Source organism: Lepidochelys kempii, chromosome 7, assembly GCF_965140285.1.
Source record: "Lepidochelys kempii isolate rLepKem1 chromosome 7, rLepKem1.hap1, whole genome shotgun sequence".
In the NCBI taxonomy this organism is placed as follows: domain Eukaryota; kingdom Metazoa; phylum Chordata; order Testudines; family Cheloniidae; genus Lepidochelys; species Lepidochelys kempii.
This window is the reverse complement of record NC_136386.1, coordinates 5,092,688-5,119,130: the sequence shown is the minus strand read 5'-3', so window position 1 is coordinate 5,119,130 and position 26,443 is coordinate 5,092,688. Positions and strand designations below refer to the sequence as shown.

The 26,443-nt window shown below is 47.0% G+C and overlaps 1 protein-coding gene across 7 annotated transcripts in view; it reads left to right on the top strand.

Annotated features, from left to right (window-relative positions):
* Positions 1 to 1,300: 1,300 nt before the first annotated feature.
* The window catches only part of CADPS (calcium dependent secretion activator), a 389,541-nt gene continuing 364,398 nt past the window's right edge, over positions 1,301 to 26,443 (top strand). For 3 of the 7 annotated variants that reach the window (XM_073350982.2, XM_073350978.2, XM_073350977.2), the window contains exon 1: positions 1,304 to 1,933. In XM_073350982.2, the coding sequence (XP_073207083.1) occupies positions 1,553 to 1,933 (381 nt within the window). In that variant the 5' untranslated portion in view covers positions 1,304 to 1,552. Of the gene's footprint in view, positions 1,934 to 26,443 lie in introns of all 7 variants that reach the window. The other 4 variants (XM_078853539.1, XM_073350980.2, XM_073350983.2 and 1 more) reach the window with 3 other exon arrangements.

The following is a 26,443-nucleotide window of genomic DNA, read 5'->3' as shown; positions in this document are numbered from 1 at the left end:
CCCATCTGCCCCTCCAGCCCCCTATCCGCCCCATCTCCCTGCAACCCCCATCTGCCCCTCCAGCCCCCTATCCGCCCCATCTCCCTGCAACCCCCCATCTGCCCCTCCAGCCCCCTATCCGCCCCATCTCCTTGCAACCCCCATCTGCCCCTCCAGCCCCCTATCCGCCCCATCTCCCTGCAACCCCCCATCTGCCCCTCCAGCCCCCTATCCGCCCCATCTCCCTGCAATCCCCATCTGCCCCTCCAGCCCCCTATCCGCCCCATCTCCCTGCAACCCCCATCTGCCCCTCCAGCCCCCTATCCGCCCCATCTCCCTGCAACCCCCCATCTGCCCCTCCAGCCCCCTATCCGCCCCATCTCCCTGCAACCCCCCATCTGCCCCTCCAGCCCCCTATCCGCCCCATCTCCCTGCAACCCCCCATCTGCCCCTCCAGCCCCCTATCCGCCCCATCTCCCTGCAACCCCCCATCTGCCCCTCCAGCCCCCTATCCGCCCCATCTCCCTGCAATCCCCATCTGCCCCTCCAGCCCCCTATCCGCCCCATCTCCCTGCAACCCCCCATCTGCCCCTCCAGCCCCCTATCCGCCCCATCTCCCTGCAACCCCCCATCTGCCCCTCCAGCCCCCTATCCGCCCCATCTCCCTGCAACCCCCCATCTGCCCCTCCAGCCCCCTATCCGCCCCATCTCCCTGCAATCCCCATCTGCCCCTCCAGCCCCCTATCCGCCCCATCTCCCTGCAACCCCCCATCTGCCCCTCCAGCCCCCTATCCGCCCCATCTCCCTGCAACCCCCCATCTGCCCCTCCAGCCCCCTATCCGCCCCATCTCCCTGCAACCCCCATCTGCCCCTCCCCCCGGGCACCGCCTGCTCCCCCCGATCGGGGCACGCGCAGGGCACGGGGCCGAGGGCGGCCGCTTCCCTTGGCTCACGGGCACGAGCCCCGCCAGGGCGGGCGCGCGGCGGAGGGCCGGGCCGGGCCGGGCCGGGCGGGGGTGGGGGGAGGAGGAGGGAGGGAAGCGGCGCGGGCATGCGCCGCGGGAGGCCGGGGAGGGGCGGGGGGAGCGCGCGGCGGTGGCTGCCCCGCCCCCCCCCCGCGTCCCGCCGCGCGCCGCTCCAGCACCCTGGTCAGCGCCCGGGCTCGCGCGCGGCGCCGCTGAGCCGCGCCGGGCAGGGCAGGGTTAACGCGGGGCGGGGCCACGTCGCCGCTCGCCCCCCCCCCTCCGCCCCCCCACGCCCCGCCCCGCCCCGCCCCGCCGGGGAAGATGCCTCCTTCGCTCCCCGCCGCCGCCGCAGCTGGCCGCCGCCGAGCATCGTCCTTCCGCGGGGCGGCCGCCTGCCGCTGAGCCCGGGCGCTGCGTCGCGAAGCCCCCACCGGGGCTTGGGCGCGGCGAGCCCGGGGCGAGCCGGCCGGCGGCGCCAGCCGGCCAGCGAGCGAGCCAGCCCGGGGGCTTTGGGCGCCCCATGCCCCGGGCCGCCGCCGCCTGACCCGCAGTCGCCTCAGTCGCCTCAGGCGCCCGCCCGCGCCCCGCCGCGCCCCGCCGCCGGCGGCATGCTGGACCCGTCGTCCAGCGAGGAGGAGTCGGAGGAGCTGGTGGAGGAGGAGAGCGGCAAGGAGGTGCTGGCCCCGGCCCCGCCCGGCGCTCGCCTCTCGCCCAGCCGCACCGGCGAGAGCCCCGGGCCGGGGGCCGGGCTGCGGGCCGGCGGCGGCGGCGGGGCCGGCGGCGGCGGCGGCGGGGCCGGCGGCGGCGCCCGGCCCGCCAGCCCCAGCCCGTCGGTGGTGAGCGAGAAGGAGAAGGAAGAGCTCGAGCGGCTGCAGAAGGAGGAGGAGGAGCGGAAGCGGCGGCTGCAGCTCTATGTCTTCGTGATGCGCTGCATCGCCTACCCCTTCAACGCCAAGCAGCCCACCGACATGGCCCGCCGGCAGCAGAAGGTGGGGGCCGGGGGGCCAGGCCCGCAGGAGGGAGGGAGAGGGTGGGTGGGTGGGTGGGTGGGTGGGGGGGGGGGGGAGCAGCCGTGCCGGGGAGGGGGGGCACTGCCCTTGCCAAGGGGAGGGTCCGGGTGGCACCCCCGGGTGCCTGGCGCAAGGCTGCGGTGGGGCCGGCAGGGCAGGAGGTGGCGAGCAGCGGCTGAGGGTGCCCGGCTGCGCCAGGGCTGGGAGCGTCTTGCGGCAGCCGCCGGGGGCTCAGGAGGGGCCCAGCCGGAGGCCCCCGTTGCCCAGGGTTCGGGGCGTGGGGAGGCGGCTGGGCTCACCCTGCATTGCCCTGCTCAAGAGGCAGCCCCAGCGGGCACCTTGCATGCAGCAGCTGGGCCAAGGCGGAGAGGGAGCGGGGAAAGAGGCAGCGGGGGGAAAACAGGAATGGAAGACGGGGAAAGTAAAGGAGCCCTGGGTATCAAGAGCCCACCTTGGCTCCCTCCTTGCTGCACCCGCTGCCCTGGTGGTGGTGACACTGGAAATGGACCAACCCCGCTTCCCGTCAGATGGCCCATGGCTCTTCTGTCTGCCTCTTCCCTGTGCCATATGTAACCGCAAATATTGCCAGGGTCCCCTTGGCTTTTTAAACAGTCATAACATTGCTGCTAATAATAATGATGAGAGAGAGGGACCCAGGCAATGATCCCATTCCCTTGCACCTCTCTGTCTTTCTCCCTAGCCTTCCTGTTCCAAGTGCGTCAGGTGTGCCAAACTCAGGGAAGCAGCCCAGCCACTGATCTAAGAGATCTAAGCAAAGGTTACTTTGCCCCAGTTGCTTACGGTGCTTGTACTGCTGTGAGCTCCCATTATTGCATCAAAGCTTTTGCATTCCTGCTGGAGGAGTCCCAGCCTTCAGCCATCTCCGTGCCGCTTTGATGTCTAACAATAACAAACCATGCTTCACATCAAATTCAGCTCACTTGTTTTCTTTTGAAACCCGTCATTAAAAACTGCACCACTGATGATTTTTGCATAATTCCTTGACTGATTATCGCAAAGTTGGGTTTTGAAAAACATCACCGGCCATAGCCCTGATGGAAATTCTAAAATGCACAAAAATGCCTGTATTTAAATAACGTTAAGGCCCACAAAAGTTCTGATAAATTCAAGAGCAATTAAAATACATTGGTTGCGTATATACGTATGTTACATTGCAAAGGAAGTATTTACCCTGTGGCCAGTCAAGTTGTTGGGGGAGTATAAACTTAAATGTTTTTTAAACACTGCTTTAATTTACCCACGCATAATAAAGATGTTTTCTTCGGATGCATTGCACTCCAATGTACGTTCAGATACATACGAATCTTTGCAAAGATGCATCTGAAGATTAGATATTCTCTTTATGCGGTGTCCAGATTGTAAAGTTTAGAATCTTGGCCATTTAAAGATTTACACACACACACACACACCCCTAAAAAATTACAGGAGATTTAACTGTACTGTTAAATATTTGCTTGTTAAATTTATATTCTACCTAATTCAAAGTGGTGGTTGAGCTACATGGTACATGTAACTGTGTTCAAAAGAATTAACATAAACGTTTGTGTTTGCACTGTCATTGTATTTTTATATATCCTCTCTCTTTATTTCTCTGTTGTAAAGCACTTCAGAATCAACCTAGAAACTTGTATTCTAAGTTTCAGCCTGTAGTAAATGTTTATGGCCAAGTTACAAATATGTTACTAATTACCAACTGAAGAATATATGAAAATAGAGCTTTAAAATGAAAGTGCTGACACAACATTAACTATACCCTTGTGAATGCGTCACTACAATACAGCAGTATATAGCACTTCCAGACAAAAGAGTAGGAAAGAACACCTCAGAACTGGAGTCTAAATCAGGAGGTACAATGCTGCAGTGAATTAAAAGAAGTGTTATTGACTCTTCCAGTTATGGTGGATTTATCTGCTAGTTCTCCTTCTGCCAGATTACAGACCAATACAGCAGTCTGGGTTTTGGAGGGCAGTTAATTCCCACAGGCACAGAATGCATTTCAGTCAAATGCAGCTGACTTTCTTCTCAAAGCAGTCTGAGTAGAGAGAGAATGGGACATGACTATCTGGAATGTCTGCCTGCTTTTTTCCCCCCTGTTATTTAATTAAGTTTATTGCCACTGTAGTTTTGGACCTGATTCTGTTTTGCGTTGACAAAGCATCTGTATAAACCAGAAAGATTTCAGGAGTAAACACCGTTCATTCAGTCTGGTCGCACCACAAAGCTATTATTAGTCATTGGTGCAAGAGGAGGTAGAAATGAATATCTGGACCACAAATAATCTGTAGGTAATACAGAGCAATCATTGAATGGTCCTGTGCTTTTGTTGGTTGGGTGAAATGTGGTGGTGGTGATACAGCTAGATTTTTATATCATGGGGTTTTTATTACAACTCTTCTAGTAGGCTGTGGACCTATTTTTAGTTTTGCCACCCTGTTTCCTTTAGAATTTCTCCACATTAGAAAAAAAGAGGTGGGGAATGTAAAGTAATCACTAGGTTTTTGTGTAGCTGCAAAAGGAAAAACTGGATTTCAGTTAAAGGTGAATTGCTAATAGAAATTAGCTTTCCACAGGAACCTAAAATATTTTGGTGATCTGAAAATTAACGTAGAGCAGGAATAAATCCTATTACATGAAAAAAATATTGCACCAACAAGAAAAGAAGAAAGGAAGAGAGGGAAAAAAGGCAAAACAGGGAAAAAAGCCTATAGAGGCAGCACAGGTGAAACAAATAAGTGGAAGTAGTAGGGGGGCAATGATAAAGTGGAATACAGAAAAGGGGTATCAGGAAGTTAAAACAGGAGTACAGAAGAAAGTGAATCACTTTCTGTCAAGAAGAAAAATGTGAGAAAACATATTTGGCCTATTTATGCAAGTAGTAAAACAACTGTCAAAATAAATGAGTTGCAGTGCGTTTAAAAATAATCTCCTATCCTATAATAAGAGTTTGGGAAATTGAAGAATCTCTGTTGTTTTCCTTGACTGTATGTAACTGTTTTTGAAAGTAAACTTTCTGTTTTTTTACTGTATATTCCTCAACTGTGTTGTCCCAGAGGTTCCCTGGGATGGAGGCTAGACTCTTGGCTCAGGCAAAAAACTCCCATTGACTTCAATGCAAGGATTGCCTGAGCAAGGAGTTAATGACTGGACCACAGGTGAACATAGATGCTGGATCTTGGGGTGCTACTGCACCCCCTGGCTTGAAAGGATTTCCATCGTAGACTGGGTTTACAGCTCTCGGCCCCCCCACTATAAAAATTGTTTCAGTATCCCTGAATGCGAACTGTCGTTATCCTGACAGATTTTTGTAGAAAAGGGAAGGTACTGTGTTTGGTGTTTTCCTGTCTCATTTGCCTATGGTGTATCATTAGTGAGAGAACAAAATGGGGAGCAAGTTGGACTCATTCCCTGTCTGGCCAGTCGGGGTTGGATGTTTGTCATGATAGTGTTGCTAGATTTAAGTCTTTATGGAAACTTTCTATTCATTCATGTGTTTGTTTAGAAGGACTTTGGAGGTCCTGACTCAAAAACATGTGCTTTGAGACAAATTGGGACATAACAAATACATTTTCGTTCCTAGAAGAAAAATGATTCATTTGTTCAAATTCTTACTGGATCGGTTTCCCTATTTTACAGGAGATTGATCCACCACTTTCTTTTTTACGTGCAGTTTGCATTTTACCCCTTAAAAAGTTTGACGTCTGGAAAGGAGTTGACCAGGTTTTACAAAATGATAGTTTTTAAGCGGCAAGCCTCCTCTCCTCCCGTATTGATCAGAGTTTAGAGTAAACCCTCTTCATCTTTTCTCAGAAGGATGCACCAGGCCAGGCAGGAACTGTGTCACACTAGGACGAGCAGGAGTGTTAGTATAAGGAAGAGGTTTGCTGAAAGGGTAATAAGAGAAGGGTTTGCTTCATTACACGCACAGGGGGCCCTGGTGATTTTATTGGAGTGGATTAGAGAACAAAGGAAATTAAATATTTCATCTTGCAAGAACTTTGTCGGCCCTTAGCTTGATGAATGCAGACAGGAAAGTGCTGTGTTACTAAGGGACTGCCTCCCACTTTAGATACTCTGTGGTAAATTCCGTACATCTTAAAGAACTATATAGAAACCCTAATGAGTCTGATCCTGCAGTCCTCACTCGGGCAAAAATCCACTTGATTTCAATGGCAGTTCCATTGGACTGCGTTCTGCTAGATCAGGCATGATATTTAGGCAGCTGCAGCTGTGATGATTGAACAGTGTTAGGGCAGCAGGGAACCACTAAGTAGGAAATACTTAGGCCGTTAGGCTGCAGTCCTGAAATGGCAGGATTATCGAAGGTGCTGTGTAATCTCCCTGGGTTGGGCCCTTCATTGCCAATGAAAACGGGTTTAGAACATAATTCTGGTGGGCTGGATGGAACCATTAGGCTCAGCCCAGAGTAAGGGGCACTGCACACCGTACGCTGCATGTTCCTCAGGTTAGGCCAGGAGGAACCTTGGGGGCAAGGGAGTACTTTGCCTCAGCCCTTTTCAAGAGACGGCACGCTCCCCTCCTTCCACCCACTCAGCTCTGCGGGGGCCACAACTTGCTTTTGGTGGGTGTGAAAGGCAGAGCCCCTGCTCTCCCCCACTGTTTCCAGAGTACAGCCCATTTAAATGGGAGCAACATAAAACTCAGGATGTGCCATGTTGTATGGGGTCTCTTCAAAGTGCCTGGGCTGCTTGCCACCTCTTTCTGTTGTTTCCTGCAACCTTAGAAATAATTTTTAAAGAAAAAGAGGTAAATTGATTTCAATGACATTCAGACAAGCTGCAAACTCAAGGTCTTGTGTATGCTATTTGGACATTAAAGATCCCAGGTACTTTTCTGAAGAGTTGGGGTTTGCCCCCACCCCATCACTTCTCCCACCACCAATGTGCAGGTATGTGTTATATAATGTCTGGCTGCCATCCTCCACCCCAGAGGTGGCTGCATTACAGTAGTGTGGTATCTGTACACTGTAGTTGCTATTTATATAGCACCATGGATGTGCATAGTGATCTAGGAATAGAAAATGTAAGTTGTGAATTGTTTTGGGGCCCTTCAAGGTGAAAGGAACTATATAAGTATAGGATAGTCATATTGGCAAGATAATTATATGCAGTTGTGATAAATTATAATAGCAAAGCAAAGAATCTCATGGGAATGTATGAATGCACAGCCTTAGATGACTGTGCAATGCAGTCAGTAGAGCAAGTATTCCCTGTTTATGCTACAGTCAAATACGCTCTATTTCAAACTCCAAGAGGAATTCTATCTAATGCTGCCCCCCATAGGATCCTATTTTCAAATCATTGATTCTCGATCAGTTTTAGGGACACAGAAAGGTGTTTATCAATATATTCAGACCTAGATTAACGTCTTTATACTTTCATTTATTTGCTACATATGACCTTCACTTTAGTAGATACGGATATCTGTGGTTTAACTGTAAATCTGATTCACATTATTTTAATGTTCTAGAGGGCATTTATATTTGTTAGAGGCTTACCTCAGACTTTTTTGCCTTTGCTTTAGCTCTTATTTGATTGTTGGGAGAAGAGTTAAACATGGCATTTTCCTGCACCCAGTTGAGCATGAATAATATAAATCCTTTGCCGAGGCCCATGAAGGGTAGAGGAGTCAGATGGCATATATCAATTTAGGAGGGATTTGTTCGCGGCTTCAGTCCAGGCTGTTGCTTTTTTCCTATGAAACCCCTGATCTCTTGCCCCCTTCTTTCAGCCTAGCTGTGTTCCCTGGCACATGTCTGTAGCCAGCTGGGTACACTTTTGATAAGATGCTAGCTAACGCTTCCCTCAGAGCCAGAGAGCACCCCCTCCACGACACCTTGAAACCAAAGCCCCAAATACTTGAGGCTAAACTGGAGACGCGGTATAGCTCAGCTCATTCATTTGAACAAGCATAAGGCGAGTGAAAGATGGATGGATGTTGTCAGGGTTATCAATACCACATGTTCTGTGTCTTATTTAGAAAGCAGCAACGTGAAGGACTCTTTAGTTTGTTCTAAAATGTAATGAATCCATTAGGCGAGACATTAAAATTAATGAATATGTTAACAGTGGTATTAAACAGACGGCTGTGTTTTTATGCAATGTAGGTGAACAGGCAAAAGGGAAATCTAGAGATATTGTCATTTCATAACCGTATAATATTGTAGTGGAAAAAATTGAGGGCTTGATTCAGATTACTGTGAATTACTCATTCAGTAGAGCTACTCTGGGTTGATATCGGTGTATTTGAAATCCTAGCTGGTCCTGTGTGTTATGTGATGATGTAAGGTACTTTATTATTGGTCTGGCCCCCCTTCAACACAGCACCTAAGCATCAGTTTAAGAAGAAGCACTTACCTATTTGTTGAATAAGGATGGGTTTATGCCCATGCTTAAAGTTAAGTATGTGCGTAAGCTGAATCAGGGCCTGTAAGGCCAGCTAAAATACACTTTAAATATCAGCTTCTGTTTTTCATGCATAAATTCAGACTGCTATAATAACTGAGAAAATAGCAAAGCTCGTGCAATGTCTGGCGTAACTAAATATTTCGTGGCTTTCCCAGACAGCATTGTAGATCCTGCAAGAAAACCCTTCCACCATTCGTATGTGAATAGACTTACTGAAGACACCGATATATTGTGCTTCTTGGACTGCACCGCGAGCAAGGGATGCTGTGAAGCTGCCCTGCACCAGCAGCAGCCTTTGGATGGCATTGTGACTTGGTGTCGGATTCCTCCCGTCTCTCCACTCTTGTTCTGGGGACGGAAGTAGTGTACTGCAGCTCTTGAAAGGAGCTGCTTACTTCCCTTCATACCCCAGTCAGCTCCTCTGACCAGCTGCTAGCAGCAATCCCTTGGAGTTTGAGGATGATTGTCTTCCATAGAATGAGAGCCAGTTATTTCTGGTGGATCCAAAGGTGGCAAACGAGACTGATCCAGGATCCACAGATCTTGTCACAGTTGGGGCAGACATTTCCCTGTGGAAGGAGCAGATCTGAATGGTTGAGTTGGACTGCAGCACGTTCTTTCCTCCTTTCCAATTTCTCTGTTTCCTTTTGTCTTTGTTGGATCTTGACATACTGGGATCCCTGCTACAAGGTCCTTTTCCATTTTTGTAGGTTGAGGGCTTAGGTTTCCCATGAGTTAACATCAATATTGCACTTCTTCATGTTGGCTTTGCGGGTGTCTTTGAAGCTGGCCCGCATGTGGGAGGTAAAACCAGTGTTCCATTCACTTCCTGTCTGGTCTTTGACCTCTTTACTCCCTGGGAGGAGCATCTACACTATAGCTCTTGTGTTCTGCAAGGAAATGTGTCCAAGATCCAAGTGACCCTGATACGGCCATGCAGGCAGATGAGAGGGAGCCGTTATGCCTCGGTGCAGCTGTGTTAGAGGTATTCGCAGTCTAGCTCATCATGATTACTCACACAATTAAGGCTGCAGGACTGCTTTAGATTGGTGTCTAGTATTCTGCTGAAGAAACCCTGAGACTAGTCATCCAAGGTTATGTCTGTTGCAAAGTTCACTCAGGTGGTCAGCGCTAGGATCTGAGCAACCGGATTATCCTAGCCTGGTTGTGAGCGTCCACACTGCAAAGCTGCTCTTGAGTTACTGCATCTACCCTTATGCTGCATTCACCTTGTGTGGTGCCAGGACTTCTGGGATCAGAGCCTATGGTTCTTAGCACTGCAGTAAACTGAGATGCTCTCAGTGAAGACAAGTTGTCAGTGTGAAGAAGAATCACTGCTTGGAATGCGTTTACCTGGGAGAGGAAATGCAGTATGTTTGCAATCTGGATCTGTGCAGAGTGAGAGAAAATATGAATACTGAATGCAAAGTAGTTCCTGGAACACACAAAGAATCAATAGTTTCACTTAAAAACGCCTATAATTTATTTTGCTGGCACCTTGTCTTAATTTAATTTGAGGGTATATTAAATATTTGTCATACTTAGGCTTTTTTTTACACTTTGTAGATTATTAAGAAGAGATTAAATATCTTATAAACCTGTTATTCATTTGTCTGTTTGAGATTTGTGGGTTGCAGGTCAGTGGTCCAAGACTATTGCCAGCATCTCTGTGAATTATTAATTGAATACGTGTGGAATCTCTCAGCCCAGAGACCTTACTTAACTAACAGTTGTGGGGACTCTTGGGATGGTTCAGTTTAGTTTGGCGGTTAAGTCTACCTTTATGCATAGCAAGACTATAAATAGTATTTTTAGTCTAGACGCTCTCCCTAAAGCAGTTTGCCTTTTGCATAACTTGTCATTTCTTCTGCTGAACTATGCATGACTATTTCATTCCAGCAGAAAGTGGTCTGCAGTAATTTACCTGTATAGTATTTGTGTTGTATTTGATGCAGTCTTACTCTTTTTTTATAGGTTATGTCAAAGGAAAATATAATTACTGCTTTATTAAAAGCACTTAGTAGCAGAAACATCAGCCAATCAGAATCATGGTATTAGGTTTCAGTGACACATTATCCTTTCATTTGCGAGAGATGCTACAAAATTCATGTTAAAGCAGTCTCCATTTTTCTTGTTCTGAAAGTGCCATTGTGATATTACCCAGGGCATAGGCACCGACTCCATGGGTGCTCCAGCCCTGAAACACCCACAGAAAAAAATAAGTGGGTGCTCAGTGGCCATGGGCAGCCAGCTTCCCCCAGCCCCCAGCATCTGCCGGTGGCCCTGCCAATCACCTCCTCTCCCTCCCTCTCAGCGCCTGCCATGATCAGCTATTTCATGGCATGCAGGAGGCTCTGGGGGTGGGGAGGAGCAGGGCCGGGGTGCCCTCAGAGGAGGAGATGGAGCTAGGTGGGAAGAGGTGGGGCAGAAAGAGGTGGGGTGGAGACTTGGGGGAAGGGGGTAAGTGGGGGTGGGGCCGGAGGCAAAGCAGGGGGTTGAAATCTCTGGGGCCCGGAGGAAGCCGGCGCCTGTGACCCAGGATACAATCTGGACTGTTGAACAGCTTTGTCTCCTCAATTCTCCAACTGGGAGTGTCTTTTACATAGTTTCTATGTGAGAGCGACCACTCCTGGTCTGTTCACACACAGCCTCTAGCATGTAATTCACTCCTAGCTGTACTGTATGAGTGCTGTTGCCAGCCACTCTTGAGTTACACTGCAGAGCAACACCAACAAATTCCCAGTCCCCCCCCCCCCCCCAGAAATAAGAAGGGCCATGCTGGGTCAGACCAAAGGTCCATCTAGCCCAGTATCCTGTCTACCGACAGTGGCCAATGCCAGATGCCCCAGAGGGAATGAACAGAATGGTAATCAAGTGATCCATCCCCTGTCGCCCATTCCCAGCTTCTGGCAAACAGAGGGTAGGGACACTGTTCCTGCCCATCTTGGCTAATAGCCACTGATGGACCTATCCTCCATGAATTTATCTAGTTCTTTTTTTAACCCTGTTATAGTCTTGGCCTTCACAACATCCTCTGGCAAGGAGCTCCACAGGTTGACTGTGCGTTGTGTGAAAAAATACTTCCATTTGTTTGCTTTAAACCTGCTGCCATTAATTTCATTTGATGACCCTAGTTCTTGTGTTATGACAAGGAGTAAATAATATCTCATTTACTTTCTCCACACTAGTCATGATTTTATAGACCTCTATCATATCCCCCCTTAGTCGTCTCTTTTCCAAGCTGAAAAGTCCCAGCCTTATTAATCTCTCCTCATATGGAAGCTGTTCCATACCCCTAATAATTTTTGTTGCCCTTTTTGGTACCGGTACCATTTCCAATTCCAGTATATCTTTGTTGAGATGGGGTGACCACATCTGCACACAGTATTCAAGATGTGGGCGTCCCATGGATTTATATAGAGGCAACATGATATTTTCGGTCCTATTATCTATCCCTCTTGTGCCCCAACCCTCTGCCCCGCACCCCCTCCCGTGATGCAACTCCCAGTCCCGAGCCCCCTCCCACACCCAAACTCCCTCCCTCTTAGTTAACCGGAATTTTTTACCTACTGGTTCCTCCTCCCCCCCCCACCCCCATTACCCCATTATGCAGGATAAAAGAGCTTTTACTGTAATATCTAACTTAATAAGCTAAGTGAATTCAAAGCATAAGTCTCTCTCACCACATGCTTCAGCAGGTTTTTCTGGCTGAATTCCTTTCAGACAGGATTTCTCCCTCCGTCCAAAGCTGTTTTTGTTCCACAGGTGTTGTGGCTACCATGGGTAGAGAGAAAGGGAGGAAAAACTTGGGGCATCTGTTCTTCATTCATATACTTTTTTTTCCTTTTTCTTTGAGAGTCCTCTCTAGCTGGGGTTCAGGAGACAGAAAGCTGTTTCTTTGCCAAGATGTACATTTCTCGCTCACAACCTTTTTCATGCCAAAGAATGACCACTTACCCAGGGGATGGTCCATTTGATGTTGTTTACATCTGGTTGAGGCATCAGTTTGCCTTTTGTCTCTGAGGAACTGGTTTTTTGACTGCTTTTCTAAACTTGGAACATGTCTCAGTATTGTCATACAGTAGAATTTTATAACTTTACATACAGTGTTGCCACATATATTTTACTAGGACAATAATGATCACCAAATTATGAGTTTTCAAATGATTCCTCACTAGGTATACTTTGTACAAAATTTATCATGATCTTGTAAAAGAGATGAACATAGGGATACAGATTGTCACAGCTGGCAATAACTTAGTTCACAGAAGTATGCAGTAAACATCCTATAATTGCTTAATTACATAATCCCAGTCGATATACTAAATCAATAAAGATGAAAGGTGAAATCCTGGACCCACTGATGTCGATGGGAATCTTGCCATTGACTTCATTGGAGCCAGGATTTTGCCCACAAAACACTGTCTAGGAGTGAGGAGATCTTATATTTTTCAAAATTAAGATTGCATAAGATGGATACAATTTACTTACAAATTGCTGGAGAAAGGACATTCCATGGTGTGGGTACCACCAGTTTGGACCAGTGGGTAAATCCTCTGTAACCCTCCATCAGATGGGTGGTAGCCAATCCAGATGCAGGGTTGCTGCCCCACTTCTTCTCCTACGTCACCGGGAGCTTTCTGCTAAGATACCATCTGTCTTCCCAGGTCTTTGCAGAACCTAGACCAACATGGAAGGAGTGAGGACAAAAGACCTTTTTCCAGAAAAAGGCAGGGGAAAAGGGCAGAAAATGCTCTTGAGTCTCTCTGCTGCATCCCTCATCAGTGAGTCTGTTCTGCCCATTGTGCACCCCCTTCCTCTGGAGCCTCATACAAGAATGCCAGGTCTGAGCAGAGCCTTGGGTGGCTCTGAACTGGGTGACTGATCTCTGCTTTGGCAGCTCCCTGCAGATAGTGGAGGCCAGCCGAACAGCTCCCAAGTCCTCCTGGATACTCAAGAACTTCAAGAGGACAATGGGAGCTCATACAGTGACAAGCTGGAGGTGTCACCTTAACTACATCCCCATACCCTCAAGTCTTTTCTCATCTGTGGTACTCAGGCATCCCTAGTACATCCATTGGACTGCAGCCCTGAGAGTGGCTCATATAAGACTGAGTTCCTGCTTCAACTGTCCTGTGAGTCCTAAAGAGTATTTGCAAAAAGAAAAGGAGTACTTGTGGCACCTTAGAGACTAACCAATTTATTTGAGCATGAGCTTTCGTGAGCTACAGCTCACTTCATCGGATGCATACCGTGGAAACTGCAGCAGACTTTATATACGCACAGAGAATATGAAACAATACCTCCTCCCACCCCACTGTCCTGCTGGTAATAGCTTATCTAAAGTGATCATCAAGTTGGGCCATTTCCAGCACAAATCCAGGTTTTCTCACCCTCCACCCCCCCACACAAATTCACTCTCCTGCTGGTGATAGCCCATCCAAAGTGACAACTCTCTACACAATGTGCATGATAATCAAGTTGGGCCATTTCCTGCACAAATCCAGGTTCTCACCCCCTCACCCCCCTCCCAAAAACCACACGCACAAACTCACTATCCTGCTGGTAATAGCTCATCCAAAGTGACCACTCTCCCTACAATGTGCATGATAATCAAGGTGGGCCATGTCCAGCACAAATCCAGGCTTTCTTACCCCCCCACCCCCATACACACACAAACTCACTCTCCTGCTGGTAATAGCTCATCCAAAGTGACCACTCTCCCTACAATGTGCATGGTAATCAAGGTGGGCCATGTCCAGCACAAATCCAGGCTCTCTCACCCCCCCCCTTTTTTTTTCCCCAGGGACACACACACACACACACACACACACACACACACAAACTCACTCTCCTGCTGGCAATAGCTCATCCAAACTGACCACTCTCCAAGTTTAAATCCAAGTTAAACCAGAACGTCTGGGGCGGGGTAGGAAAAAACAAGGGGAAATAGGCAAGGTAGCCTATTTCCCCTTGTTTTTTCCTACCCCCCCCCCCCAGACGTTCTGGTTTAACTTGGATTTAAACTTGGAGAGTGGTCAGTTTGGATGAGCTATTACCAGCAGGAGAGTGAGTTTGTGTGTGTATGGGGGTGGGGGGGTGAGAGAGCCTGGATTTGTGCTGGACATGGCCCACCTTGATGATCACTTTAGATAAGCTATTACCAGCAGGACAGTGGGGTGGGAGGAGGTATTGTTTCATATTCTCTGTGTGTATATAAAGTCTGCTGCAGTTTCCACAGCATCCGATGAAGTGAGCTGTAGCTCACGAAAGCTCATGCTCAAATAAATTGATTCGTCTCTAAGGTGCCACAAGTACTCCTTTTCTTTTTGCGAATACAGACTAACACGGCTGTTACTCTGAAACCTAAAGAGTTTTGTTATTAAGTGCTGTCAGCGTATTTGACGCTTTCCAAGAGACACAAGGAAACGATGCCTGCCATGCCCTGAGGACCTTACGGTCTAAACAGATGTTCCGCTCAGAGAAGTTCTGTAATGTCTTAGCCCATTTAGCGAACAGGAATGTGAAAAATGACTTTGTTTTACTCAGCGAGGCTTATAAGATGGCCTCTAATCACAGGCTTTGCTGCATCCTACCGCACTTCCCTCCTCTCTATTAATGATTTCAGAGTCATTCTTTTTCTCCTTATCTTCTGGTCAATCTCACCTGGTCTCTTGCTAGCAGCGATAACTGTAATGAAACCTGCCTTTCAGTTCAGGGTTACATTCTTCTCCACCTCGGAATGAATCTGAAGAAAGTAAAGCCAGACAAATCAACCGAGCTATGACAATTTGCAGATGGAGTTATGATGCTGAGGATCTGCCCATACACTGTCCGCTGACCAACGATGGCTCCAATGAACTGCAGTTTCCTCAAAGCTGAGCAACCTATTCTCCTAAAAATGTAGGTCCTGATCTTGCAGAGAGCCGGCTGTGGGCATGCAGACCCCTGCCCCAGTGCAGAGCATCCTCCAGTGAGGGTTTGCACTCAGAGTCCCATTAGGGGCCTTACCTAGCCCATTTTGGAGACTGGCTTAGTTGGTCAGAGAGCAGACTGAAAACAGCCTGCTCGGGAAGTGCTATGTGATAAGGTTGGACTTGGGCGAGTAGGCTTGTCATTCTGTCTTCATTTTTAAACATTTGTTCTAAATGGTATTTTGAAAAATGTGCATATAAGAGGGGGTCATAGTAATTGTGCCAAGGCTTTTGCTGAGGACCCACACGCCATAACTCTGACAGGAGTCAGTGGAAGATGAGAATGCTCGGTGCCTCTGAAAATCAGGTCCTGCTGGTAATTCATGGGACAGCTGCAGCCAGGGCAACCACATTCTTCTTCACCCAGCCCCACTCACGTGTCCCAGCCCTGTGGTGGAGGGACACCCCTGTAGGAGGAAGGTTGTTTTTGTTGTCCAGTCCTTGTCCTCTCTGCTAATACTGCCGGCCAGGCTGCTAACTGCAATAGTGGACTCCTGTCTTATTTGTTTCATATCTTTTGAGGATCTAGGCCTATGTCCTTCGCATTTGCCCATCATCTATTACATGGTGGGTGCCACTGGAAACAGATGATGATCCTCGTCTTCCAATGACCCGTTCATTTCACACAGGGTACTGGGCAACAGCCAGATGGTGATTTTCAGCTTTATCAACATAGGCCAGATTGGAACTGGTGAATTAGAGGCCGAAAGCTTTTGTATACCTTTTTAACAACATCTGTCCTTGTCCACCTGTTTTGCCAGCTTCTTGCACAACCCCCTTTCTACCTACTTCCGTGCAGCACCCTCTACATAGTGGGTCATCCTTGAGGTCCCTACCACTTTACCTTTAAGTTGCACTTATAGACCCACTTCTGCCATGCTGTCTGTCGTGAATGCTGCATATAACTGGCCTTTTGTTTCTCTTCCCCTAATCTCTGTGTATTTGTCCAGCCATTATTCAGGCGTGAGCTTCTCGGAGCAGGACTTTGTCAGGTGTTTGAAAAGCCCCTGCTATGAAGTGGGCACTATAACAAATAAAGAATATTCTCTGCATTGCTCAGTCCCACTAAACATGGTACTTGTGAAGCACATGTTGGTATGTTGGCTGGTGAAAAATGTGATTCCCTTGAAGAAATGATTTTACGCCTCTACTGCCAGACCTTCGTTTTTAAGCTGCTTAAGCGCAGGTCTACAATGCTGAGGCTTCGGTTATTGTATTTTTCACATGCAAAGGTATGTGTGTTTGTGTGTGACAAATAGACAATGAAGATTCTGGCTGTCTGATGGAAATATTTCCATGTTTTGGCAGAAGTACCCCAAAGTGAATCAAATTGTTATGTTCAGTGAGACAATTTTCACGCTGCTCTATTTATAGCACATGCAATTATTGTGAACACATCCCAGACCTCTAATTGCCTTTTTATTACTGTTTAGCACTGTGTCAAAGTTATCTGAACACTCTTGCCTTGCTTTCTCATTAACTCTTGTGGGTTTTTTGTGTTTCGACTTTCCTCCTCGACTGCATCAAATTCAAGCTTTTCGTCCTTGCCTTCAAGGCCCTGCCGAACTCTGCCAGTCACTGCTTGTTCACCCTTGTCCCTTTCACATCACTGGCCTGGGTGCCCTGTGCTCTACCAATGATGCCATCTTGATGTGCCATTTGTACCTTCCTCCTGCACACGTTTGCACTTCCTTCCATGCTCAGCCCTTATGAGGGAGGCACCCTTCCTGTAACTGCTCTGCAAAACCACTAACCTCTTCACCGTCAAGTTCCTCCTGAAGGCCTGCTCACGATGGGTACAAGCACCTAACTAGCTGATGGTAAAGCTATAGGTTATTTGAGAGTGGCCTGAATATCTTTACAGGTACATCCTGTGGATGCCACTCAGTAGCTATCCTGATATTAACAACTTCTAGTTAATTGCAGCAATTTACTGGGAATCCAACCTATCCCATCCCGTTGACTTTAAAGTTAATAGGTTTTGGACATTGGCCACAGCATGCCACTTGTTGAACACTTGTTTTGGACACAGGCTTGCGAGGCTGCAGCCAGGGAAGGAAGCAGTGGGACATGCCTGCCCTGACTGCAGCTCCATAAACTCCCTGTGCTCTGGAGACTGCACAGGTAATAAGGGGCTAGGGTGTCTGAATCCCTGCCCAACAGGGAAGCCTCTGCCAGCATCCTGGTGCTGTGGGGAGGGCAGGAGCAAGGAGCGGGGCTGGAACCCGGGTGCCAGGGCTTTTGTGGGGATGCAGAGGGGTCTGCATAGTTGCACAGTACTTCTTGCTGCCGCCCTGCCCTGCCCACAGCCTCCCCACTGGGCATGCTACCATGCAGTGCCATGGGCCCCCAGTTCCCCCACTCCACTGCCCGCTTCCTCTCCATGTGGAAAGCCCCGGGATCTATAGCCCCCCACTCCACTGCTCTGCCCACAGGCAGGTTTGAGGGGCTGCAGCCATGGAGGGCATGGCCCAGGCTGCAGCCCCACAAACCTGCCTTCCCCTTATTAGCAACTGCAGGATAATGGCACCTTGTTGCTGGCAACTGAAGGGTTGCTAATAAGCGGAATCCACTGCATATAAACAGGACAAGACCAATTGTCCCCAGACCACTTGATTTGTGTGGTGTGCTGTGCTCCTTTCCCCTGCCTTCCATCTGGCTGTCAGTTTGTTTTGTCATTTAAAAGCGTAAGCCCTCTTTGGAGCAGGAAATAGAGCCCACATCCTCAGTGGGATTTCGGTGCCTACCTCTCATCTCGGCTTTGTGTTTGTACATCCGCTAGCACATTGTGGGTGCTATTGGAAGCAAATAATAATCCACTCTTGGGTTTGGACGCCTACGGCTTTTGAGAGTTTATAGTCTCTTTTTTTAATGGTTTTCTTTAAAATTTAGCCTTGTTGTTCAGCAGTTGTTTATCATGAATTGTTTAAGTTAATTATCTCCCCAGGTTCTTGCTCTTTCAGTGTCATTCGGAATTTTACTGCCCTCCTCTTTTGCAGTGAATAACCCATGTAGCTCTGAATCATCGGCAAATGTAATCATGTGGTTTTAAGTTTGTTCTTCCAGGTCAGCAATACATAAAATAAAATCAAACCAGTCTTAATACTAGTCCATGTGGCTCCCTCTTAGGCACCTGGCTGTGTTTTGAAGTGCTTCCTAGCCTTAGGTATCCAAGGCACTCAGCCTTAATAGCTTACCTATTGACTATATAGATAAATTACCCACAGTTTGAGAGTTTCTGATACAGTGTCACATAAAACTTTAATGTCCAAAACGTGGCCCTGTCAGCCTGATCACATTAAGCATGATCTCACTTCTATGAATCCATGATGACCGTTCTTAGTTAAATTCAAGCCTTCAGCTTTCTCAAGGTCACCAGTTCAGAGGCAAATGGAGTGTACAGTGAATTCAACATTCCCATCCTCATCCAGACCTGGCTCAGCTGAAAGTTATCTAACAGTAAACTCTGACCCTGTTTCTGTAGTGTCGCCCGAACAGTTACCAATGAGCAGACTCAAGCCAAGGGCTGAATTAATTAGCTAGATAGCAAATTGCTAAATCAGAACAGTCATCACGTAGGCTTCTTGTGATGTTTGCTAATACCAATGGTTTCTTTTCCGTAAGTGTGTGGGGCACATTTCACTGCTGCACTGTATTACTCTAGCACAAAGTGAATGCAAAGACCAACACGGAATGGATAGCATTTTGCATATGCTTTTTAGTGTAAATGACTACACAAAGCCTAGGGTGGGGCAGGATCAGACCCTTAAAGTTAATGCTTTAAATAAAGAGTAACTTTTTGTGGCACTCAGTGAATTACAGTAATGTGAGAGCAGTGGGTTCAGCAGTTGGGATGCTGGTGTGGGTTTCAGTTAACTTCGGTTCAGTTTCCTGATTTTCCTGGGTGACTAGGGCAATTCACTGAGCTTCTGTGCCTCTGTTTCCCCTCTGTGAAATGGGATAAGATTCTTCTACCTCACGGGAGGGGTGTGAGGCTAAATCAAGTAAGGATTGTGAGGGGCTCAGGTATAACAGCAATGGGGCTGCGTAGGTACCCAGGAATGATAGAATCAGACCCAGTAAATAGGAATATGTTCCAGAGTCTGTTATCTGAACTAAACATCCCTGCATTGCCCCTTCGGTGACTTACTGTGTCCTCTGAGCAATGTCTGCAGCTGCTGCCTCTTATTATAAGACAGCTAATACAGCCATGCATAATTCATGATTACAAGTTGTACACGCTTGATGATAAAGAGAGCTGATGTTTAATTTACACACAACCTCATGGTGCCTTATGTAGGTCTTCAAATGTATGCAAACAATAGCCATGGTAAAAGGAGGTGAAAGGAAAAGTGTATTCAAAGTGGCACTGTGCTGGAGAATTGCAGTGAAAGATTTGGGGCCTAGTCCTCAAGTTTCCATTTACATACAGTTCTTATCAAGTTCAGATAGCAGGATCATCTGGATGAAAGCTAATTTTAGCAGCTCAGATAAAATGCCATTATCCTGATGCATTAAGAATTTTTTATTTAAACACATGCTTTAAACTTAAACAATCCCCCTCCTTCAGTTTCTCCCCCAAAGTCACATTTTTGACTTGGTTCTCAACAGTAACTCTGCCGCTGGCAACCTATGTTGATGCCACTAAAAATCCCCAGATTCCCTTCCAGAATGGCTGAATATTGAGGGGTACATATGGTACTGGTCATACTGTAGGGTTATGTGCTTGCCTGGTGGGGAATGGCTGTGGGGGCAGTGGTCTCAAGATAGTCTCCCACACTTTCTTCTCATTAAAAGCCACTCTGTCCCTCCTATTCCATGAGGTCAAACCTCTGTATTTGTGGAGGGGCCATGCCAGAAAACCATCTGCTCTCTATGGTGGTATGAACCAGCAGTGATTTCCTGGTGGGGAACAGTGCTAAGCCAGTCAGCCTTATCTCACACAGGGTCACCTTCCATGTTTTGAGGCCTTCCCTCCCCCTACCATGGGAAGTGGGCTGGAGGCCATGCCAACACGGTTCTTGTGGGAGCCGTATTTCCTGGGTGAGATTGGATTCCAGAGAGGAACTGTACTTTTTAGCCTTTGGTGGGGGGACACAGAAAAAGAAGGAAAATCAGGTTAAAGCATTTGAAATGTCAGGTATTAAGCAAGGCTTTCATTTTAACATCATCCCTCATTCCCTATCTCCAGATGGAGAGAGTCTTTAGTAGGACAGTCTTTTAGATGGTATTAAAGATGGGAAAAGAGAGGAAGTTAGTTGAAGTGGGCTGGAGCTGTTATTGGTGTGGAGTTGGCTCCCATTTCCTAGAAGACAAAACGAGACAAACTCTCAAAAGAACAGCAAAGATAAAGAATGCAGCTTCTATCTCTGGTGCTGACTCCCACTTGAAGCCTAGCTGCTGGAAAAACACAGGCCTACCTAGTAACCGCTCTGAGACCTGGCAAACTTGTACTAGCATCGGGCAGTTTAGGGCACTGTTTTTAGCTGCCTTTTTGGTTACAGGCTCACAGTAGTGTTGGGGGGGAAAAGAAGTCTTGGCCGGCTAAAGCCAGACTCTTATTAGACACAGAGCAAAAAGAGGGGGGAGGGAGCGGGGGGAGAAGAAATAAGGTGGGGAAGGAAAAGAACACATGGGTGTGGGGAGACAGACTATCATCCCAGGTGGTGATTGCCACCTCCTCCAGCTGAACCCCAATGTCATTTGGCTTCCTCTGTCTGACCTGGTCTGATCCAGTCAGGGACATCTCTCAGGATTGGGATGGAGGTCTGGGGTCCCAGAAGACGGTGGGGGTGACCACCATGATGGTAAAGCTCACTCCTTCCTTTATTTCAGATAGACCGCTTTTCCCCCAAAGTCTCTTTTTGAGCACCCCAAGAGAGTGATGGGTGGAATAGCCCATCCCCTCGTTATTTTGTCAACCAGTGAGGCCTAATTTCTGACACACCAAGTTTGGTTTATTAGTTTTGGGTTCCACACTTTTCTTGATTACCAGGTATGGTCTAAAAATATTCTTAAGTTATATTAGTAAAGCTTTTGTGTTTAGACTAACTTAGTTGTTTTGTTTTTCACTTCTACTAAGCTTTACAAGCAATTTAATGTAACAGTCTAAGTTCGACTTTTGTTACCTTTTCCTGTTAACATTTATTGTTGGGGTTATTGTGGTGCTTCATGAACTTTCATTTACTTTTTACAGCTGAGCTTACAATTACAGTTTGTAGGCCCAACTGTTACAACGGGTAGCAAGTCGAGCCTGAAATAGTGAGTCCCATACAGTTCTCTTGTTTCACGGTGGTGTAGGGAGGAGCAAGAGAGACAATCAAATATCCTTTACATCTCTTCCAACTATCCTGGAGTGGGACCTGGCCGAACATTGTCTCTGGTATGATGCTAAATAAGAAGCACAAGCTTGCTTGAAGATTCGTCCACGGCCCTTCTGTCGTCTTCCATCATCCACATCCTTTTGCTCCATATCTCCAGCTGCTGTATAGTGGTGTGCATGTGTTCTTGGCTTTTGCATGATCAAGACCCAGTGCCTTGTCATCCTGTAGGTCGCACTGAATTAACATCTGCAGTGATCACTGTTCGCTATTGAAAGCGTTGCTTCCAGTTATTGCTGCCTGACATGAGATGGTATGCCCAATTGCATGACAGCTTTGAAGATAATGTGTCGCCACTGTCTGAGGAGGAAGCAGCTCCTGGATATCCAACTCCATTTCATTTTGGGGCTAAAGCCTGGGAGTTGTAAATACATCCAAGGGGAGAGTTTGTCACTAGCAATTCAACACTCGGCAGGTTTTCTTCCAGAGAGTAGCATAGAGAATGACCTCTTTGTTTGGTTTTTAGTGTAGTGTAATACCAAGAAGGTAAAATACTGATTTTATTGCTGTTCCTTTCTATTTACTTAAATACTACAGAACAATTTATTTACTCACGAAAGGAAGCTCCAAAAACCAACCAACTACGAACCGTTGGGCCTAATTCTCTGCTGCCTGGCACCTTGTGCTGTCATTCACATGTCCATGCCAAATGAGTGTGACTCAGGAAAGCACATAAACAGGTGCTTAAGTCCATCCTTCCTCTGGACAGCACTTGCTGTTCTGAATGAGGCTGCTTTCCTGAATTGGGGCCTGAGTGCTGAATGGGTGTGAAGTGCTGCCAAATCTGAATTTGTAGCATTTTTCACTCCCCTTGTACGTGGCTAGATGAGGTGCAGGGCCACAGGGAATTGAGCCTGCTGATATTAGAAGTGCAGAAAGTGCAGTATTAAGTGGACAGACAGACTCCTCTCTCACATCCACTTTAAACCAGTGTAACTCCATTGCCTTCAGTGTAATTGAGAGGCGAATCAGTCTCCGTTCTTCTTATCAGCCAGATTTATATGATTCAGTGGCCAGCAAGAAGCAGATGGCTCACTAGTTCTATGCCCTTTAGTTTTATTACTGCAGGTCTGGGAGATAGTTTAAAGCTGCTCCAGTAGTTAGGCATATCAGCTTAGTCTGTCTCGTGTTGTGATGTCAGGTGGTGGTTTTATATTTCATATATGTTCAGACTAAGCAAATCTTGATTTTTTTTTTCATCAAAAGCTAATGCTGAAAGATGACACTGATCTTTTTTGTTTTTTCTTAAACTTAATGCAAGGAGAGAGAGTGAAACAATAACTGTAGTACGATTTTTCTACCTGTGACTTGGAAGAACAGATAGATTACTCCTTTAAAAAAAAAAAATCTGATTACTTGTAGTACAAAGCTTTGACCTGTAGCCAAGGTGAAATTTCTTATACATATTTGTTTTGAGGGGGAAAGGGGAAGACGCTTTTGGAAAAAGATTAAGGCATGTCAGACTGCAGCTGTCATTTCAAATAGACACCAGAACACACATCATTCAGACTTCAGTTTATTTCAAGGTGAGAGTAAAAAGGATTTAATCCACTTTGAGATTGTTGAAATCCTTATGTGCATTATTTATGTTTAGTCCGTTATGCTTGCTAAGTACTGTTTGGTGTAAAGTTGAAATTGTATGGGAATATCTTCCAGGGATATTTTTGTCATGCATTAAAAGCTTTGCAGTCTACAGTTATTTGAGTGAACAAATATTCTATGTAATGGAAATAATCAGTAGATGATGAAATAATGACTTTTAAAGCTGCAGATGTGATGGCAATTCTCCAACTTCTTATGTCCTTGATTGAGTTATTTATTTTATTTTTGGATGGGATATTAATAGGTAAATAGTGCATGAGCCTCAAAAATGCAATTAACAGTGTTGGGGGACCATTCAAAATATCTTAGATGCAATCATCTAAACATATCTTCCAAGGTTTAAATCCACGGTCTTCAGATTACAGTACACATATATATCCATTACAGAGGCCTAAATGGACGTATAGAGCAAAACTCCCACCCTTACTAATACCCTGTATTCAGTGATGAGCTGCCAGAAGCTGAAGAACCGGTTCCTTCAGTTGCTCCAGGTCTTCGGCGGCACGTCCTTCAGTCGCTCCGGGACATGCCGCCGAAGGCTCTGAGCGAGTGAAGGACCCACCGCCGAAGTGCCACCGAATGCTCGGAGTACTGCCGGGTGAGTAAAAATTCACAGGGGAGCCTCCCCAGGCGGGATGGATAGGACGGTCCCCGGGGCAGCATGTGGCCTGTGAGCCGGAGTTTGCCCAACCATTTAACAACTGGTTCTAAACCGGCTTCAAAATGTAACAACCGGTTTGCGTGAACCGGCTCCAGCTCACCACTGCCTGTATTAGCCCACTGAAGTTAATTGGGTTGGATGGGAACAGAATATACCCACAGTATATGTTTGTGTGGGGGGGGTTCCCTTTGTTCACACTTAAAGTGTTTCTGCCAGTGTTAAAGCTTTCACTAGTTTAAAATACCTCTAATGGGGAATACCAGTAAAAATTTCAGACTGCTAGAAACTTTTAACCCCCAGTCCTGCAGTTGAATCCAAGCATATGTGATCTTGCCTGTGAGTACAAGGATCTCTCCACATGGATCAAATTGCAGGATAAGATCTTGTGTGCCAGTTATATGCGTACTTACAAACTATGGTGTTCCCACGTACAAAAATATACAATGCACACCTATCAAATGCATTGACATCAATGGGACATAAGCATATTCATAAGCATAATCATGGAGCAGGTCCTCAAAGAATCAATCCTGAAGCACTTGCATGAGAGGACAGTGATCAGGAACAGCCAGCATGGATTCACCAAGGGAAGGTCATGCCTGACTAATCTAATCGCCTTTTATGATGAGATTACTGGTTCTGTGGATGAAGGGAAAGCAGTGGATGTATTGTTTCTTGACTTTAGCAAGGCTTTTGACACGGTCTCCCACAGTATTATTGTCAGCAAGTTAAGGAAGTATGGGCTGGATGAATGCACTATAAGGTGGGTAGAAAGCTGGCTAGATCGTCGGGCTCAACGGGTAGTGATCAATGGCTCCATGTCTAGTTGGCAGCCGGTATCAAGTGGAGTACCCCAAGGGTCGGTCCTGGGGCTGGTTTTGTTCAATATCTTCATAAATGATCTGGAGGATGGTGTGGATTGCACTCTCAGCAAATTTGCGGATGATACTAAACTGGGAGGAGTGGTAGATAGGATACAGAAGGACCTAGACAAATTGGAGGATTGGGCCAAAAGAAATCTGATGAGGTTCAATAAAGATAAGTGCAGGGTCCTGCACTTAGGACGGAAGAACCCAATGCACAGCTACAGACTAGGGACCGAATGGCTAGGCAGCAGTTCTGCGGAAAAGGACCTAAGGGTGACAGTGGACGAGAAGCTGGATATGAGTCAGCAATGTGCCCTTGTTGCCAAGAAGGCCAATGGGATTTTGGGATGTATAAGTAGGGGAATAGCGAGCAGATCGAGGGACGTGATCGTTCCCCTCTATTCGACATTGGTGAGGCCTCATCTGGAGTACTGTGTCCAGTTTTGGGCCCCACACTTCAAGAAGGATGTGGATAAATTGGAGAGAGTCCAGCGAAGGGCAACAAAAATGATTAGGGGACTGGAACACATGAGTTATGAGGAGAGGCTGAGGGAGCTGGGATTGTTTAGCCTGCAGAAGAGAAGAATGAGGGGGGATTTGATAGCTGCTTTCAACTACCTGAAAGGGGGTTCCAAAGAGGATGGCTGTAGACTGTTCTCAATGGTAGCAGATGACAGAACGAGGAGCACTGGTCTCAAGTTGCAGTGGGGGAGGTTTAGATTGGATATTAGGAAAAACTTTTTCACTAAGAGGGTGGTGAAACACTGGAATGCGTTACCTAGGGAGGTGGTAGAATCTCCTTCCTTAGAGGTTTTTAAGGTCAGGCTTGACAAAGCCCTGGCTGGGATGATTTAACTGGGAATTGGTCCTGCTTCGAGCAGGGGGTTGGACTAGATGACCTTCTGGGGTCCCTTCCAACCCTGATATTCTATGATTCTATGATATGCTGAAGTGCTGTCCAGAATTGGGGCCAATGTGAGCACATGTGGCATAGGCTGATTAGATCTAACTTCAGTACATTCAGATTAAATCAGCCTTCCTTAAATGGGAAAGATTTAAAAATCTGCTGCTCACCCTCAGAGGAAGAATAGATACAATTTAGTGCAATGTGTCAGAATGGACAAATTCTCAAAATTGTTGAATGGACAAGATCAAGTCAGAGTTGGGGAGGAGAGGGCGAATTGCTGCTTGTCTTTGAATATATCCTCCTTATGCAACAGAGTTTGGAACCAAGATAGTTAAAGCACCAGGCTTACACAGCAGTATTAAATGTAATGAAATAGGTTGTCCCCCAAAACTTAGGAAGTGGAGGAATGAACTGCCCCAGTGGAGCCTTGCAACTCACATGATGTAAACCTTAAAAGTTTGTTTTTTCTCTCCTTGGTTTTAAAGGGTGAGTGGAAGAATTTTGGCAGTGGGAAAACTTTTTTTAGTTATGTTGTTTTTCTGTTTTAAGAGGTAAAAATAAAGGCAGTTAAAGATGTTAGAAAAGGCCAGCTAAGAGAGAGATCAGAATTCTACTCTATATGTTGTATATAAAGCTTCAAAAGTACCTCGTCT